Below are 17,419 nucleotides of genomic sequence, written 5' to 3'. Positions count from 1 at the left end.
CTATTGGCATATTGAGACCACAGCATTCTCCCAGCTGGTGCTTTCCAGAGCCACAGAGGGTTGCTTTCAGAAATCTTTGTTTGCCAATTAGTGTTGATAAGAAAATGCAATGGGCCTCATTTCTGACCTCCCATCAGTTTTGTACCAGGCCACATCTACCCTGCAGCTGTACCACTGTAATGTAGATGCTTCCCCTGAGCTGCGGGTGGATCACGGGGTCAATCAGAGGACTGCAGTATTTTTACAACACATGCCTTTTGGAGGCAGTGCAGTCCAGTGGGTCTGGCAGTGGACTGGGAGGAGAGCTGAGTGCTATTCCCAGCTCTGCCACTGACCAGCTGGGTGACCTGGGGCAAGTCACTTCATATTTCTGTATCTCCATTTCCCAATTTGTAAAATGGGATAATGATACTTATCTATGGATGACATGTGCTACATATGAACTAAGTAGTTTTAGAGATAACTGGCTGACAACTCCCCCCACCCCCACAGTGATTACCTCGCTCTACACCTTGTGGATCAGACAGTTGCCTGGAACCCCCAACACTTGCCCACTCCCCCCGTTCAATGACTTATGCTCCAAACACCCCTCCACAGGAGGAGGGAAGCGATCGGTGACCAGATGAGTAGTGTGGAGGCTGGGCAATCAATGTCCTGATCAGAGAGGGAGTGGGAGGAAGGGGGAGGGTTACATCAGTCAGCAATCTGTTCCCCACCCACCCTTAGTCCAGGATATTGTACAAATTCTCTGGCTCTTCACTACATTTTTGTCACTTTTTTTAAAATAAGCATGGCAGAAAACTGATTGTTAGCTAATATGAAATGTCAGGGGTTTTGTTTTAAAGCTATTCTGTTGCCCAAATTTGTTGTTAAATTTAAAAAAATCACTTAGAGATAGAGGGAGCTAGCTGTCCAATGCATTTTTCCTATGCTATGTGACAGCATCCTGTGCACTGAAAACTGTAACAGGGAGTTAAATGTAGGGGAGATAGCTCAGTGGTTTGAGCATTGGACTGCTAAACCCAGGTTTGTGAGTTCAATCCCTGAGGGGGCCACTTAGGGATCTGGGGCAAAATCAGTACTTGGTCCTGCTAGTAAAGGCAGGAGGCTGGATTTGATGACCTTTCAGGGTCCCTTCCATTTCTATGAGATAGGTATATCTCCATATAAACATGCTTTGGAAATTAATTTTAACCTCTAGTGACTGAAATGTACAGCTTAAAATGCACATAAAATAAACTGGAAATCCAATCTGCACACACACATTATAATTTTAATTCAGTTTAGAAATAAACCGTAGGTTTCATGGTCAAAATTTTACAGTCTTAGACACAGTTCCAGTGAATCAACTTTTGTTCATTTCTGAGTCTTGTCCTGAGGAAGAAAAGTACATTATGTTGGTTTTAAAATGTACTTTAGAATGTTAGTAATGAGTTTAATTGGGAACTGAGCTACTGTTGAAACAGTTTCTAGCAGTGTTAGATATCCAAACTCATTTTAAAAGCAGCCCTGTAATATCGGGCTTCTCCTTATTTTGTGAAATGTCCTGAGCTCAAACAAGAAGGCAGCTGGTGAAGTGGTGCTTCATCCAAAAATGGCATTATCTGCAAGATAAAAGTAAAGTTACGAAAATAGTTATGAAAACCAATTCCTCTCTTAGTAATATATATTTATATTACAGGAGGAGGAGCAGTAGAAGTAGCTGAATGTATAAGGTTGCCGTTTCAGTTGCTTTATAACTCTGCCAAACTTGAACTGTTTGGAGTTAAAATTTCAGTGTTTGGTCTTTGATTGAGATTCAGTTGTTGTTTGGGATTTTTTGAAGCTTGAGCAAAAACAGTTCAGCAAAAAATAGGTTGTTTGGAAAAAAATCAAAAATTTAACATTTTAAAACATCTCTAGTACTTGTGGTCTGGAACTGGAACCTGACATTTAGCTGAGGGCTAGTTCTGAGGTTAGAGGTGCCTTTTGCTGTCCCAATGAAAATCCTTTGGAATGTGGCCAACTTATAAGCATTCGGGGAAAAAAGGCTGCTTGAACATGTACCCTGGAACTTGTTCAGCTCTTGTCCCTTCAAACTGTAAACACTCCAAATGCACTTCACGTGCTCCTAACTCCAGCTAAGCCTCCTCTCTTGTTCTGAAACAGAGCCTCACCCACACCTGAACCTCCATATGGGACACAGACAAAAGGAACAGGAGGATCCATATGTTTTCCCATCAAAATCCACTTTGTCTTTGGAGAAAGTGCCCTAAACTAAGAACCAGGAGACCATGAGTTCTAGTCTTACAGTGTCTGTAGTTGACTAGTGTTAATAAGAACTGCCTGACTAATGAGCAAATGAAAGCAGAATATGTAGTATTGGATAATTTTAATATAAGTGGTGTTATCATTCCACCTATTGCTCCTGTCTGGCAATAGCTACTGGGAATGATTCAGTAAAGGGTGTTACCAGAACTAAAGTAGACATGAGGAATGACTAAAAGAATGTGCCATTGTCTTGTGTTCCACAGATCTTCACAACATCATTTATCTGCTTGCACTCCAACTGCCATTCATTGTTAGCTGTAGCTGTATTGAATGGCAGAAAGATTACTTGGAGCAGGTTGCCAGAGCTGCCACTGTGATATGAGGAGTACCTTGTACCCTGTACATGTACCTTGAAGGATCAAGCATGCATCATTTCAGTGCTGAGTTGTATAGGTTGTATTATAGTAGACGTGCACAAAATGTCTGCTTGCCATGGAGATTGTCAGCAGTCTGGTGGCATGCATGACATCAGTGTCTGGGGCTTAGTGAGGGGTAAGCGAAGGCAATGTCTCAGAAGGAATCCTTAGGCAAGGGTGAACCGATAGTAACATTTTGCAAGTCTGGGGTCATCTGTGTGGAGTAGACTTAGTATTTGGGTATAGACCAAGTAAGTGTAGGGAACTCCTGTTTGCTAAACGAGACCTAACTTGAGTTTTGCCTTAACAAAAAAGTGTTAGACTCTGTTGTATAGTGCTGTTCCCAAAGCGTTCTCTAGCACCTGTAAGGCTAGACTGCTAGTGTGTGTGTTACTGGTGTGTTGGGACATGAAGACAGAGGTAAGATTGGGGGTGGGGTTGGTGTGTACCATACCTCATTATTTTCTAGTTTTCAGAGATTTAAGTGTAGGTGCCCTTGATTGTTCTAGAAGGGTATGAGGCACTGTTAGTCAATCTCAACTCTGTGTTAATGAAATATATGGGCAGTGAATAACCAATAGGTTTTGTTCTCCATCATCCCAGAAAAGGAAAATATTACTTGTGGTGTGATCATTTATGGAACAACACCCATTTCATCCCAAAGAATCTCAAAGCACTTCATAAAGTTACTGTACATAGTGTAGCAGTGAACTAAAATCAGTTCACCAGCCACTGAAATACTTCCACCTTGAGGGTGGCATGAGGCGAGAACACCCACAATATCACCACTGCACGCTGTGGTGTTGTGAAGCTTAGCTCATTCATATTTGTAAAATGCCTTGAGTTCTTGGAAGGTCTTACAGAAGAGCAAAGTATTATACTGTTTACACACATAGGGCCAGATTCCATAGGTGCTGGAAATAGGAGTGCGGGGATATGTGTGTGCTGCAGCACCCCCTGGCTTGAAGTGGCTTCTACTGTATATAGCAGGGGTGGCCAACCTGAGCTTGAGAAGGAGCCACAATTTACCAATGTGCATTGCCAAAGAGTCACACTAACATGTCAGCAGCCCCCCTTCAGTTCCCCACCGCAGTGTCTCCCACCCGCCAGCAGCCTCACCGATCAGCACCTAACCCTCCATCCCTGTGCCTCCCGCCCGCCACGATCAGCTGTTTTGTTGTTTGCAGGAGGCTCGGGGGAGAGGAAGGGGGGAGGAGGGAGAAGGAGTGGAGTGGGGCCGGGGCCTTGGGCAGAGCCAGGGGTTGAGCAGTAAACACCCTGTAGCACATTGGAAAGTTGGTGCCTGTAGCTCCAGCCCTGGAGTCAGCGCCTGTGCAAGGAGCTGCATGTGGCTCCGGAGCCACAGGTTGGCCACCCCTGGTATACAGGGTTTACAGTTTGGTCCAATGGCTCTCAGCACCCCCACTATACAAATTGTTCCAGCCCCCCTGACAGATTCTGGTCTGTCTCACTGACAGCCATGCAAGCTGAGGCAGAATTTAGCCCAAAGACGGTAAGCAGCTTTGCTTTTTCAAAAACACAGCTTGAATTTAAACTTGGTATACAAATCTTCTACCCGTGGCTTAGGGTGACCAGACAAGTGTGAAAAATCAGGATGGGGGTAGGGGAAATAGATGCCTGTATAAGACAAAGCCCCAAATATTGGACTGTCCCCATAAAATCAGGACATCTGGCCACCCTACTATGGCCTTAAAAAAAACAAACAAAAACCCAATGAAGTGCTGTGGAATTCCAGGGGCTTATGATTTCCTATGAATAAAACTACGTAATAAAGTTTCTCATTGGATAACAGCCTCCTGCTCTGAAATAAACTTCTTGGGCCTGATTCTTATCTCAGGCTGATGTAAATAAGAAGTAACTCCATTTCAGTCAGTGTAATTATACAGATTGAACCTGTCTAGTCCAGCACCCTCAGTACCCGGTGGGTGCTGAACCAGAGAATTTGCCAAACCACGGGTGGTCAATGCAGAGTGCCAGTGGGTTTCCATAGGCACAGGAAATAGGAGTGCGGGGGGTGCTGCAGCACCCCCAGGCTTTGTGCCCAGCGTGGCCCCCTGCCTGGGGGTGCCGATGCTGGCACCTGGTCCCAGCCACCGGTCCCTCGCCCAGGGTCCCAGCCGCCGGTCCCAGGTCCTCCCCCTACCTCCTGGAGCTTGAACGGTGTGAATCAGCTGTTTGTGGTGCTCTGGAAGTACTGGGAGGGAGGAGGAGGAGTTTGTAAGCATGGGGCTGCCGGCACGCAAGAGGCGCGGGGGGGAGCTTGACGCCGGTGGATGCTCTGCACCCACTAATTCTTCCCCGTGGGTGCCCCAGCCCTGGAACACCCACGGAGTTGGCGCCTATGCCGGACCAAAAATGTTGTTGGACCAGGGAGTGCCGGATTACAGAGGTACCAGTGTGGCAGCTGAAGACATTTATCCTGTAACCTCATATTCCATTTATCATAGTGGGCCAAATTAATCTCCAGTCTAAATTCACTGAGGTCAAGGAAGCTACACCAGGGATGAATTTGGCCCCAGGTGTTTCTTCTCTGTAATGCATATAACTTACTTCTTTCTGGAAAGTGCCTCCTCTCCTTGTGGTGAAGAGGAGTGAGTGCTGTCCAGGAGCTCCTGCCAGTGTCAAGCTCAGGCTCTTTTTCTCTGTAGGTCTCTAGTGAACTTCGATTACTTTGAGGGAAGTGTCTCCTCTGAGGTCTGAGCCAAGTTGAGTCACCTTTTCCTTCCACCATACACAAGGATTCCCTTGTCATGTTCAGTTCAATCAGGCGCTTTTTCTCTGCGTCACCCATTGTATCTAGGTGGGTGTCTTTCTTATAAGCAGAATTCCTAGTAAAAAAGCAAGCAAATCCTCATGTAAACAGAGTATTTGGCTCTGTCTGCTTGCCATGGAAATGAAACTTATGATGTGTCCACAGTGACAAACAGCCTGATTCTGACTTTGCTTTGCTGGTGTAAATCAGGAGTAACTCTGAAGTCAGTGGAGTAACAATGGGGAAAAGCCAATCAGAGCAGAATCAGGTCTCGTATTTTCTTGAGCTTTAAAGATTGTGTCCTCGGATTAACATAGGGGACTCCCCAAACTTCAATGAGAACCATACACACAAATTCAAGGGCGGAATTTGGCTAAATCAGATTAAAATATGTGAGTAAAATTTTCATGAGTTTAAGTGCTTTAGGAGCCTATGGCTTGGCCTATGCTTAAAAGGTTTGCTGCAATAGCTATGTCTGTTACTAGTGTGGTAAAAAAATCATACCCTGACAGACATTGCTATGCCACCAAAAGCCCTACTGCAGATGCAGTTATACCAGTAAAACTGTCTATTTGCCAGTATAGTTTATATTATTCAGGAAACTGGTATAAGCTGTATTGGCAAAAGCATGCTTTTGGCTATATAAGCTACGTCTCCACTAGAAGCATTTGCTGTTATAGCTTGCAAGTGAAGACAAGACCTAAGGCCTTCTATCTTCTATGCTGCATCCACACTAGGAGGCTATGTTGGCATAGCTATACTGACATAGGCTCTGTAGTGTAGATATCGCCTATGAGTGCTTTGCTGATGAAGGTATACTAGTATGGTATACCAGCAAAGCACTCCCAATGTGGATGCAGCTTATACTGGCAAAAGTGTCTTTGATTTGAAAATGGGGCTTACACTCCTAAGTCACTTAGGTACATTTGAAACATTTACCCTGTATCTGTTTTTTACAAATCAAAATAGAAATAAACTATTCAACTACAAATTTTCTTATGAACAAAAAAAATCCAGGGCGCCTGATTCTAGTCTAATTTACACAGGAGTAATTCAAGAAGATCTTCACTGAAGTCAGTGGAGTTACTCTGGTGTAAAACCAGAGTGAGTTAGAATCAATCCTTAGAAGTCTAATAACGTATTAATTAACAATACTTTGAAATCTTCAGATGGAGTCTCATAAATACAAAAAAGTCAATTGAAACTGCAGGGAAAACTTAGGCAGAATATAGTTCCTAGAGCTGGACAAATTATTAGTTTTGAATCATTTATTTAGTTAATTTTGCCTCTTTTGAATTGTTGGTGAGCAGCTTAATCCTTGAATAAATTTGAGAAAAGCTTAACATTAAAAAATTCTTGGCTTGTAGCTTATTAACAAGCAACTTGTACTTTATATTCAAAAATATTTAAGGATTGATTGGACACGTAGGTCACATGGTATTTTTTCTGCCCCATGATTGGATGAACATAATCTTTAAAGGTTTCTGATGCATATCTGTGTTCTATGAATTCATAATTCCCTTCCTCTGGATATTCTCCAATATTCACTAAAAAGTCATGGAGTCAGCAAACATCCATGCCAGAACTTGTTTGCTAGAGTATTTTGGAAAAGCAAATGTAGCCAGAGAGTTAATTTTTTTTAATGCAGTATATATTCTTAGAATTATTCTAGCTGTAATAATTACCTAAATTTAAATAGTGCCAAAAAAACAAGGCTCAAATCCTTGATCTTGTCAAAACTGCCAGTGCATAAAATGTGAAAACTTAAAGGACATTTGTTGCAAAGAACATAGTTTCTTACCTAAACCAGAATGTTACTATTAGACCCATCTAAAAAGCTCAAAGGTAGCTTACAGAATATTATTTGATTAAATTCCTTCTATGATCTTTCCAAAAAGCTGATCTAAAATTTCTAACATTACTCAAGCCTGGTTTAAAAAAAATCTATCTTTCCCCTAAACTCCTTGGGGGTAGGGTCTGTTTTTTAAAATTGTGTTTGTATAGTGCCTACTTCACTGGGATCCTGATCCAGGACTGGGGCTCCTAGGTGCTAACACAATACAAATAAATAATAATAGGGAGGCTGGAAGTGAAAGTCTCTTACAAGAAAAATATCTTAACAATATTAAAAACACTACACACCTGAGCCTCAGCAGTGCTGTATTTTCTGGGGAGGAGGATCTATGTGTGTGATACCCAAGCCAAATTTCAGTGGTAGAGAGAAAAAAACAAAGGAATGTTTGCCCAAGGACTTTGGAACAAGGGGCAGTTGGTGAAGATCCATATTGCCTAGCAACTGACAATTCAACTGGTCATGGTTCCATCACAACTGCTTTCTCCCACCTATGCCTTAAATTACCAGGTAGGACCAGCTTTTCTCACTTCTGCATGGCAGCTGCAATGAGCCAAATCCTGTAACTCCAATAAAGGCCAGTTAATTTCTCTACACTGAGCCAGAGCTAGGATACAGGTAGGCAGCATTGGAGTCCATGCACCTTGCATAATCCAGTGATGTGCTATGTGGGGGAATGCACAGCACGGAGGGGTGATGGGGTCAGAAGGTCAGTGAGTACAGATCCAAGAACCACACCCTACTGGCACGAGTAGCTGCAGCCAAGAGCATCAGTATAGCACTGAGGATGCAGTGCTATTTCTGCTGAGGTTATGTGGGGGTTGTACGCAACATTCCCCAAACTTTTGTCAATCACCCCCATGCACAGCCCATATAGGCCCTGGTTAGACCAGGAAAAAAGGAGTGTTTTTTTAAAACATTAGCTAACATGTTTGAATTAACACTTTTAAAAACACCACTTATCATCTAATAGACCGGAATTAACAACTTTACAAATGTTTAAACACTGGGTGTCCAATATGAGGATTCTCCCCAGAAACTCTCTTTCCTAGGCTAGACATGCCCATGGAGGATTCTCTGAAGAACCAGCAGCAGGGACTGGAGCAAACAATGTCTCTAGAACTTCCCATCACAGTTCCAGCAGGATGGCCAGGGCATTCTCTGGCTACATTGTCACTTTTTCTGTGTCACTAGCAGGGCAGATGGCTCTCCCTGTTCAAGAGAGTTCTTTGGAAGGTGGAGAAGTTGACTTCTTTCCCCCTTCCTCCTGTGCTCTATCTCCAGGTGTAGGTCAGGAGCCCTGTGACAAGGTTGCTGAAGCATTGTCAATGATGGACATAAACTGAATATCCAGCCCGTTTACCTTAAGGAGTAAGCTAGAGATCAATATGGATGCACTCGATCCGCAAGGAGGCTGCATCTCTTTGGGATTTGCCATGATGATGTGTGGTTGGCTTAGAGTGACCAGATAGAAAGTGTGAAAAATCGGGATGGGGATAGGGGGTAATCATTGCCTGTTTACCATCTTTTCTGATCACGGATCCAAATTTTTGTATCCGTGTAGGGCTCTAACAGTGAGATTATGAGATAGGGTGCTGATGCGAATACATATAAAAAGTGGGTCAAACACAAGTTAATTATCTCAGATGCGGATCCAATTTTTTTTAATCTGCGCTGGGCTCTACACATAGCTGGGAGGGATATAAATTGTAATGCACATCAACATGTTGTGCACTAACTGATCCATGCGGACCCTGCTGGTGCACACTGAAAGTTCTGTGGTGTGCATTAATGTAATCCTGTTTCAAACAGTACTACGTTAACATGCAGTAGGGAACCTTCAATGCATGCCAGCAGGGTCCACATGGGCTAGTACACATTGGAGTTTACAACCTAATTAGTGTGGCACCATGTAGACGAGCCCTGACTCTTGGTTTTTGAATGCTTGGGATTAGCAATACTAGTGTGAGGGAATGGGGCTGTCTCCTCTTGCAGGGAAGGGTGCTATAAGATAACAGGAGTGGTTCCTTGCTTTTTGGACTCTGGCTCTGCGTCTTGGGGAGATTATTTTGCAGAATATCCTACATCTCTCTAGCTGTGCTCTGGCTCAGTGTATAGAGCGGAGGTGGGCAAACTCCTGCCTGGCCCCTGAGCTCCTGGCCCAGGAGGCTAGCCCCCACCCCCTCCCCTGTTGTTTCCCCTCCCCCGCAGCCTCAGCTCACTGCGCCACCAGCGCAATGCTCTGGGCGGCAGGGCTGCGAGCTCCTGGGGCAGCGCAGCTGCAGAGCCCAGCCTGACCAGGGGCAATCAGGGGCAGGGGTTCCGGGGGCAGTCAGGGGACAGGGAGAACGGGTGGTTGGATGGGGCGGGGTCCTGGGTGGGGCAGTCAGGAATAAGAGGAGGGGTTGGATGGGATTGCGGGGGGCAGTCAGGGTGGGGGTTCCAGGGACAGGGAGCGGGGGGGTGGATGGGGCAGGGGTCCCGGGGGGGGGCCCATCAGGGAACAGGAGGAGGAGGGCAGGAGTCCGGGGGGAGGGGCTTCAGGGGGCGAGAAATGGGGGGGGGGCGGGGGCTGGGCCACATCTGGCTGTTTGAGGAGGCACAGCCTCCCTTAACCGGCCCATACAATTTCCGAAACCTGATGCGGCCCTCAGGCCAAAAAGTTTGCCCGCCCCTGGTATAGAGGAATGCCTTCTCTCATCTTTGGGGCTCTAGTTCCCCAAAGGGAGGAATAGGGCAGAGGGGTAGAACCTGAACCTGTCTCCCTGATGGGAGAGGGTTCCTGCAGGGGCAAAAGGGTTGGATCCTCTCCATTACTACTGGGATCTTCCTCGATGGGGCAGGGAGGTTGAAAAAGTCTGTGGGTCAGACTTTCTTCACTCCTAGTCAGGCAGGATATACACTACAGTCAATGGCTACCCTTGCTGAAGCACATCTCCACCATGGGTTGTCCTGGACAGTAGCTCTGCCGGCAGGCAAGAGGGGTTGGCACTTTCCCCCATCCCCATCTGGGCTCTGGCTCCCCCAGTTCAGAGGGGGTTCAGCAGGGAAAGGCCCTGGCTCCTCTCCCCACATTTTCTGGGCTCTGGCTCCCTCTAGAGAAGTGGTCGTTGGGGGGGGGGGGGTGAGATGGGCTGGATCCTCTCCCCATCACTTCCATCTTCCCTATGGGGCAGAGACCGTGAGCATGCGGCGAGGGGCTCCTCTCTTTGGGGAATCTTGCTGTCAGGGTAGGGCGGCTGGAACCTCCCCCTCGTCCTGTGGGGGGCAGGGGGCTGGATCCTGCCTCCCTGCTGGGCTCCCAGCTTCCCCACAGGGGGAGACCCTCTCTCCAGCCCCGGCCGCCCTCCTGTGACCTCCCTGGCCCGGCCCTTCGCCCTCCAGCGGGTTGTGGGAGGAGGGGCGGGGGCAGCGGGCGGGACTGGGTACCTCCAGGCTTAGTGCCCGCGGGCACGGGAAGAGCACACGTGGCCTGCGGGAGGGGCAAGAGGAGGTCGCAGGCGCTCTCCATAGGTACGCTGAAAGGATGGAGTAGGAGCTCCGCCCCTCTCCTGTGATTGGACAGGTGCTGAGCCGCGTGCGCAACAGGACTGGTGCAGGGACTCTCCCCGCCGGGCATCCGTGCCCTCTTTCCCTGCAAGCCGGCGAGCGGCGCGGCCATGGCTGGGGACGGGGCGGAGGAGGAAGATGAGGAGGGGGAAATGCTGGCGGGGCCCCCGCTGCAGCCCAACGGGTTCCTCCCGGGGAAGGAGGCCGAGCGCGGCAGCCACGCGGCCGGGGTGGATGCTGGGGCGCTCCCGGAGGCGCAGGCCATGCTGCCTTCCCCGGGCGTGGCGCAGGCGCCCATCCGGCTCTCCCGGCGCAGGCTGGCCGTGCTGGCCGTGTTCAGCCTCTACTCGCTGGTGAACGCCTTCCAGTGGATCCAGTACAGCATCCTGAGCAGCGTCTTCGCGCACTTCTACCGCGCCTCCTACTCCCGCGTGGACTGGCTCTCCATGGTCTACATGGTGGCCTACGTGCCGCTCATCCTGCCGGCCACCTGGCTGCTGGACACCCGCGGCCTGCGCCTCACCGCCCTGCTGGGCTCCGGCCTCAACTGCCTGGGCGCCTGGCTGAAGTGTGCCAGCGTCCGGCAGGACCTCTACCCGCTCACCTTGCTGGCCCAGACCGTGTGCGCGGTGGCCCAGGTCTTCATCCTGGGGCTGCCCTCCCGCATCGCCGCTGTCTGGTTTGGGCCTAAGGAGGTGTCCACTGCCTGCGCTGTGGCCGTGCTAGGCAACCAGGTGAGCGGAGGGGAGAGCATGGCAGGACCTGGGGCAAAGGGGAGGGGAGAGAGCTAACGGGGAAAGGGAGCAAAAGATCGGGGGAGGAATGGGTTATGTAGGAAGGTGGGAGTCAGGTTTGCGCCCTTCTTTTTAAAAAAGAAATGCCAGGTTGAGTCGTGGGGGAAGAGGGGTAGGTCACTGTTCATCAGTGCAACAGCCAGAAATCCATGGTTTAGAAGGGAGAAATCAAGGTGAAGGAAATGCAGACAGAAGGAGGGGAAGAGAAGAATCTGGTTGAAATTAGGGGAAATCTCAGAAGGCGCTGATGGGAGGGACGGGACACACTTTGATAATCTTGTATTTTCGAGTGCTCGCTTTTGTAATACATCATACAGAATTGATGTTGTTTGAATGAGGAAAATTCAGACCCAAGAGAGATTTTCCATTGATACGCACACAGCAAAATCCTTTATCACAAGAAGGCGAGATTTAAAATCCAGTACTTTTTTGTGCATCCTTCCCACACTCTGAGTTTTTTTCTTTGCAGATGAGTGTGGCAGGCCTACATAGGGGAAAATCTAAACTACTGTAGTTAATAATTACAATGCCAGCATTGAAATTACTATCAGAAACCTGACTGCTCTAATCCAGCATCTTTTCTGAAGTTTTCAAGGGCACATGGGTGTTAGAGACTCATTATAATTTAATGGAGGTTTTGGCTGATGTATTTCTTTTAAACTAAATAAATGTTATAGAAGCTAAATTCTGTCCCTTATAATTCAATATGGCAAGTACTTAAACAAACCATATCAAAGAATAAAACTGGGGTAACATCACCAAGTAACTTACAAAGAGCTTGTTTCAAATATGTACAGCATGGTTCAATTTTTAATAGAGTTTTTCACTAATCCAGTGAAAGTTAGGTAAGCAATGAAGAAAAACTAATGGAGAAACAAGCTTTAGTTGAGACTTGTAATGAGGTGAAAGGTCTATTTAGCTTTATGTTAAATAATTGTGATTATCATTTTCCCAAACAAAAAGCAGAGAAAATAAATACTATAACAAATACTACTATAATACTGCAGCATCAGGGTTGTGTGTGGGGGGGAGAAGATGGTGGGGGATGAGAGTCATGTGGAGATGTAGGCAGGGCTTGTGGTCTGAGGGTGAGCCTGGGGCAAACTGTCATCCAGTCCTGAGTTGAGCCATCCTTGCATCAAGGCTCGCCTTTGTGTGCTAGGCTACTTAGGCATTAGAGCTGTGAAATCCCTTTAAGAACTGATTATCCCCATTCCCTGCGCACATCCGTGACTCCACATCTCAAACCGTCATGTGTTGTTTCTATGGGGGACGCCATATGGAGGTGGGATGCTCGGGGTAGGCAAGAGGCCTGCCCCATTCATGCTCCTAAACTCAAGTAGAAGTCTTCATTCTCACCAGCTGTAGTCCTGGTCTGATGAACCTGTTCAGGATGAACAGACTGGGATTGTCCTTTGGTGAGCCTCAGAAGTCTTGCCAGGATGACTGGAGAATTCATAAGAGGAGCTGGTAATTTCACTCTTGTGGAAGTTCAACTGGAAGTCTTCTTACCCCACCATAAGAGTGAGTTAGTTAGTTAGTACTAAGGCTACGTTTTTGTCACGGGTATTTTTAGTAAAAGTCATGGACAGGGTCACGGGCAGTAAACAAATATTCATGGCCCATGACCTGTCCATGACTTGTACTATATTCCCTTAACACTTGGGCCAGGGGACTGTGGGTGCACTGGGGTGGTGGTCGGGGGGGCACCGCAGGGACTGGGGGGTGGTCTGGAACCCACATTAGTGCTAGGGCAGGGGGAGGTTTGGCAGGTCTGGCAAGCTCCCTACTCGGCTCCGGGTGTCCCTGCAGCTCCTAGGGGGAGGGAAAGCCAGTGGGGGCTCCCTGCGCTGCCCATGCCATGAGCTCTGGCTCCGCAGCTCCCATTGGCCGGGAACCACAGCCAATGGGTGCTGTGGTGGTGGCACCTGCAAGATGTGCAGCGTACGGAGCCCCCTGGCTCCTCCACTTAGGAGCTGCAGGGACGTTCTGGCAGCTTCTGTGGAGCTTCATTGAAGTAAGCGCTTCCCCGCACCCCAGCCCTGAGCCCCTCCCATACCCAAACTGCCTCAGCAGCGGCCGGTGCTGCTTGCCCAGGGGCTGCCTGATGTGCTCGTGCAGCCCTGGAGCCAGCTGCACCGGTCACTGCAGAAGTCACAGAGGTCACGTGACCTCCGTGACCGACACGCAGCCTTAGTTAGTACCCATTATGTCTCTGGCGTTCAAGGCAGTGAGGAAGCTCCTCCACTCCTGTTTGTTTCTGGCAAGTCTTTCAGTGGTTCCCCAGCTGTGCCCCAGGTTTTTCAGCTCAACTTCCAAATCTCTCTGCTGTTTTGGGGCAGCCTAATTTTTGCTTGCCTTCAGGTGTCCATTTTATAGCTACTCTGGTGATGAAATCAATTTCCAGCCAAAGAACTGGTTGAGAATTTGAAAGTGGAAGGCAACTTGGGTGAAAGTGACCATGAAATGGTAGAGTTTACGATCCTAAGGAATGGTAGGAGGGAGAACAGCACAATAAAGACAATGGATTAAAGAAGGCAACTTTAGCAAACTCAGAGAGTTGGTAGGTAAAATCCCATGGGAAGCAAGTCTAAGGGGAAAAACAACTGAAGACAGTTGGCAGTTTTTCAAAGAGACATTATTAAGGGCACAAGAGCAAACTATCCTACTGCATAGGAAAGATAGGAAGTATGGCAAGAGACCACCCTGGCTTAACCAGGATATCTTCAATGATCTAAAACTCAAAAAAGGGTCCTACAAAAAGTGGAAACTCGGTCAAATTACAAAGGATGAATGTAAACAAATAACACAAGTACAGAGGGACAAAATAAGAAAAGCCAAGGCACGAAACGAGATCAGACTAGCTAGGGACATAAAAGGAAACAAGAAAAAAATTCTACAAATACATTAGAAGCAAAAGAAAGACCAAGGACAGAGTAGGCCTGTTACTCGTGGGGGGGGGGGGGGAGGAGACAATAACAGAAAACGTGGAAATGGCAAAGTTGCTTAATAACTTCTTTGTTTCCGTTTTCATCAAAAAGGTTGGTGGCGATGGGATGTCTAACATAGTGAATGCCAGTGAAAATGAGGTAGGATCAGAGTCTAAAATAGGGAAAGAACAAGTCAAAAACTATGTAGACAAGTTAGATGTCTTCAAATCACCAGGGCATGATGAAATGCATCCTAGAATACTCCAGAAATTGACTGAGGAGATATCTGAGCCATTAGCAATTATCTTTGAAAAGTCATGGAAGACGGGAGACATTCCAGAAGACTGGAAAGGGGCAAATACAGTGCCCATTTATAAAAAGGGAAATAAGGACAACCCGGGGAATTACAGACCAGACAGCTTACTCTCAGTACCCGGAAAGATAATGGAGCAAATAATTAAGCAATCAATTTGCAAACACCTAGAAGATAATAAGGTGATAAATAACAGTCAGCATGGATTTGTCAAGAATAAATTATGTCAAACCAACCTGATAGCTTTCTTTGATAGGGCAACAAGGCTTGTGGATGGGGGGAAGCAGTAGATGTGGTATATCTTGACTTTTGTAAGGCTTTTGATACTGTCTCGGATGACCTCATAAACAAACTGGGGAAATACAACCTAGATGGAGCTACTATAAGGTGGGTGCATAACTGGTTGGAAAATCGTTCCCAGAGAGTAGTTATCAGTGGTTCACAGTCATGCTGGAAGGGCATAACAAGTGGGGTCCCGCAGTCGGTTCTGGGTCTGATTCTCTTCAATATCTTCATCAGTGATTTAGATAATAGCCTAGAGAGTACACTTACAAAGTTTGCAGACGATACCAAGCTGGGAGGGGTTGCAAGTGCTCGGGAGGATAGGATTAAAATTCAAAGTGATCTGGACAAACTGGAGATATGGTCTGAAGTAAATAGGATGAAATTCAATAAGGACAAATGCAAAGTACTCCACTTAGGAAGGAACAATCAGTTGCACACATACAAAATGGGAAATGACTACCAGTTCTGGGCGCCACATTTCAGGAAAGATGTGGACAAACTGGAGAAAGTCCAGAAAAGAGCAACAAAAATGATTAAAGGTCTAGAAAACATGACCTATGAGAGAAGATTGAAAAACTTGGGTTTGTTTAGTCTGCAGAAGAGAAAACTCAGAGGGGACAACAGTTTTCAAGTACATAAAATGTTGTTACAAGGAGGAGGGAGAAAAATAGTTGTTCTTAACCTCTGAGGCTAGGACAAGATGCAATGGGCTTGAATTGCAGCAAGGGTGGTTTAGGTTGGACATTAGGAAAAACTTCCTAACTGTCAGAATGGTTAAGCACTTGAATAAATTGCCTAGGGAGGTGGTGGAATCTCCATCATTGGAGCTTTTTAAGAGCAGGTTGGACAAACACCTATTCAGGGATGGTCTAGATAATACTCTGTCCTGCCTTGACTGCAGGGGACTGGACTAGATGACCTCTTGAGGTCCCTTCCAGTTCTGATTCTAAAAGCAGTTAATGCCGCAGTTTATTTCATGACCTGTACGTTAACAGTATGTACATGTGTGTATCTTCCACTGAATTGGCTTACTTTGACACCCTTGTGTTTACACTTGATGTATTTGTTAATTAGTCTACCTAATTTATTGTGTTTTCTTAACATAGTAAATATTCTCATGTACTTGTGTGGTCCAAAGTTCATATGAAAATCAGTAAAAACAAAATCGCTTTTGTAAAACCTAGGAATTTTTCAGTAAAAATCAGTAATATTTGGGGAAGCACTGAAATGTCTCCTGCCAATGTTATGAGTGCCTTGTTATGATGACACAGCAAAACCATCTTCTCTACTGGTGTGTAGCTGAGGTAGACATTGTATGACCTGTGTTGACCCCAACAGTTCTTCAGCAGTTGTCCCACAATGCCCCATTCCCTGCAACAGCAACTGCTCTGGTCACAATTGTGAACTCTACGGCCTAGGGTTCATGGAGACCAGAAGCCACTACTCATCTTAAAATCCCTCACTTATTTTTGAAGTTCCTTTTCCTGATTGCCCAGCTTGGCGAGCACATTTAGCAGCTCTCCCTTCTTGTGTGCAACTGCCCAACCAACCATGCTGGCTCCACACACTAGATGCATTCCTGCTTGGAATAGACAGGAGGTATTGGATCTCCTGCGCTTGTGGGGAGTAGGGGCTGTGCAAGCAGAGCCATAGACAAGGTATAGAAACATGGACATATACAAGCAGATTACATGGGGAATGGAAGCAAAGGAGTGTGAGAGGGATCAGCAGTCGCACCATGGGAAAGTGAAGGAATTGTGGCAAGTGTCCCACAAAGCCAGTCAATCTGGTTCTGAGCCACAGACTTACCACTTTGTCAATGAGCTGCATGCCATATTTGGTGGACACCCCACCGGCACCCTGCACACCATCATGGACACCTTGGCGGAGACCCCTGCCATAAGCAGCGAAGAGAAGTGATGGGGACTTCAGCCATGCCATGAGCCAGGACCTGCTCGAGACTCCACCACAGTCTGTCCAGTCCTGCCAGCTGAGCATGGATGAGCCCCAATGAAGTGGAAGGGACCTCAGGTAAGTGTGTGTGTATATTTTTTTTCTTTATAATCTTTAAATTTAAAGAGGGCATCTGGCCCAAGCTAACAAGACACACATTAACTTTTCATTGTTTAATTTGCATGAGAAGAGGTAGGGGTATAATAAACAGGTGTCATTTGCATGTGCTTTTTGTTTCCCCATAGGGCTAGGTGGGGGGTCGTCATGCAGAACACTTTATGTACACACAATGTCCCTTATATCC

The 17,419-nt window shown here is 46.8% G+C and overlaps 2 protein-coding genes across 2 annotated transcripts in view; one reads left to right on the top strand and one right to left on the bottom strand.

Moving 5' to 3' along the window:
* Positions 1-1,178: 1,178 nt before the first annotated feature.
* SPATA45 (spermatogenesis associated 45) lies at positions 1,179-5,507 on the bottom strand. Its single transcript, XM_034767021.1, has 2 exons — positions 5,238-5,507; positions 1,179-1,604 (listed from the first exon to the last, which is right to left on the bottom strand). Exons 1-2 carry the CDS (start codon positions 5,476-5,478, stop codon positions 1,585-1,587), a joined length of 261 nt encoding a protein of 86 aa, XP_034622912.1. The 5' UTR covers positions 5,479-5,507; the 3' UTR covers positions 1,179-1,584.
* Positions 5,508-10,970: 5,463 nt separating this feature from the next.
* FLVCR1 (FLVCR heme transporter 1) overlaps positions 10,971-17,419 on the top strand; it is a 29,488-nt gene continuing 23,039 nt past the window's right edge. The window contains exon 1 of the mRNA XM_034764517.1: positions 10,971-11,574. Within this exon, the coding sequence (XP_034620408.1) occupies positions 10,993-11,574 (582 nt within the window). The 5' untranslated portion in view covers positions 10,971-10,992. The remainder of the gene's footprint in view (positions 11,575-17,419) is intronic.

Source organism: Trachemys scripta, chromosome 3 (genome assembly GCF_013100865.1).
Source record: "Trachemys scripta elegans isolate TJP31775 chromosome 3, CAS_Tse_1.0, whole genome shotgun sequence".
Classification (NCBI taxonomy): domain Eukaryota; kingdom Metazoa; phylum Chordata; order Testudines; family Emydidae; genus Trachemys; species Trachemys scripta.
The sequence above is the reverse complement of the archived record's forward strand: the minus strand, read 5'-3'. Positions and strand labels throughout refer to the sequence as shown.

Coding starts and splice junctions, on each gene's coding strand:
- SPATA45 (XM_034767021.1), bottom strand. CDS start 5,478: ATGGGTGACGCAGAGAAAAAGCGCCTGATTGAACTGAACATGACAAGG. Junction 1,605..5,237: donor GAGGCACTTTCCAGAAAGAA/GTAAGTTATATG, acceptor TTTATCTTGCAG/ATAATGCCATTTTTGGATGA.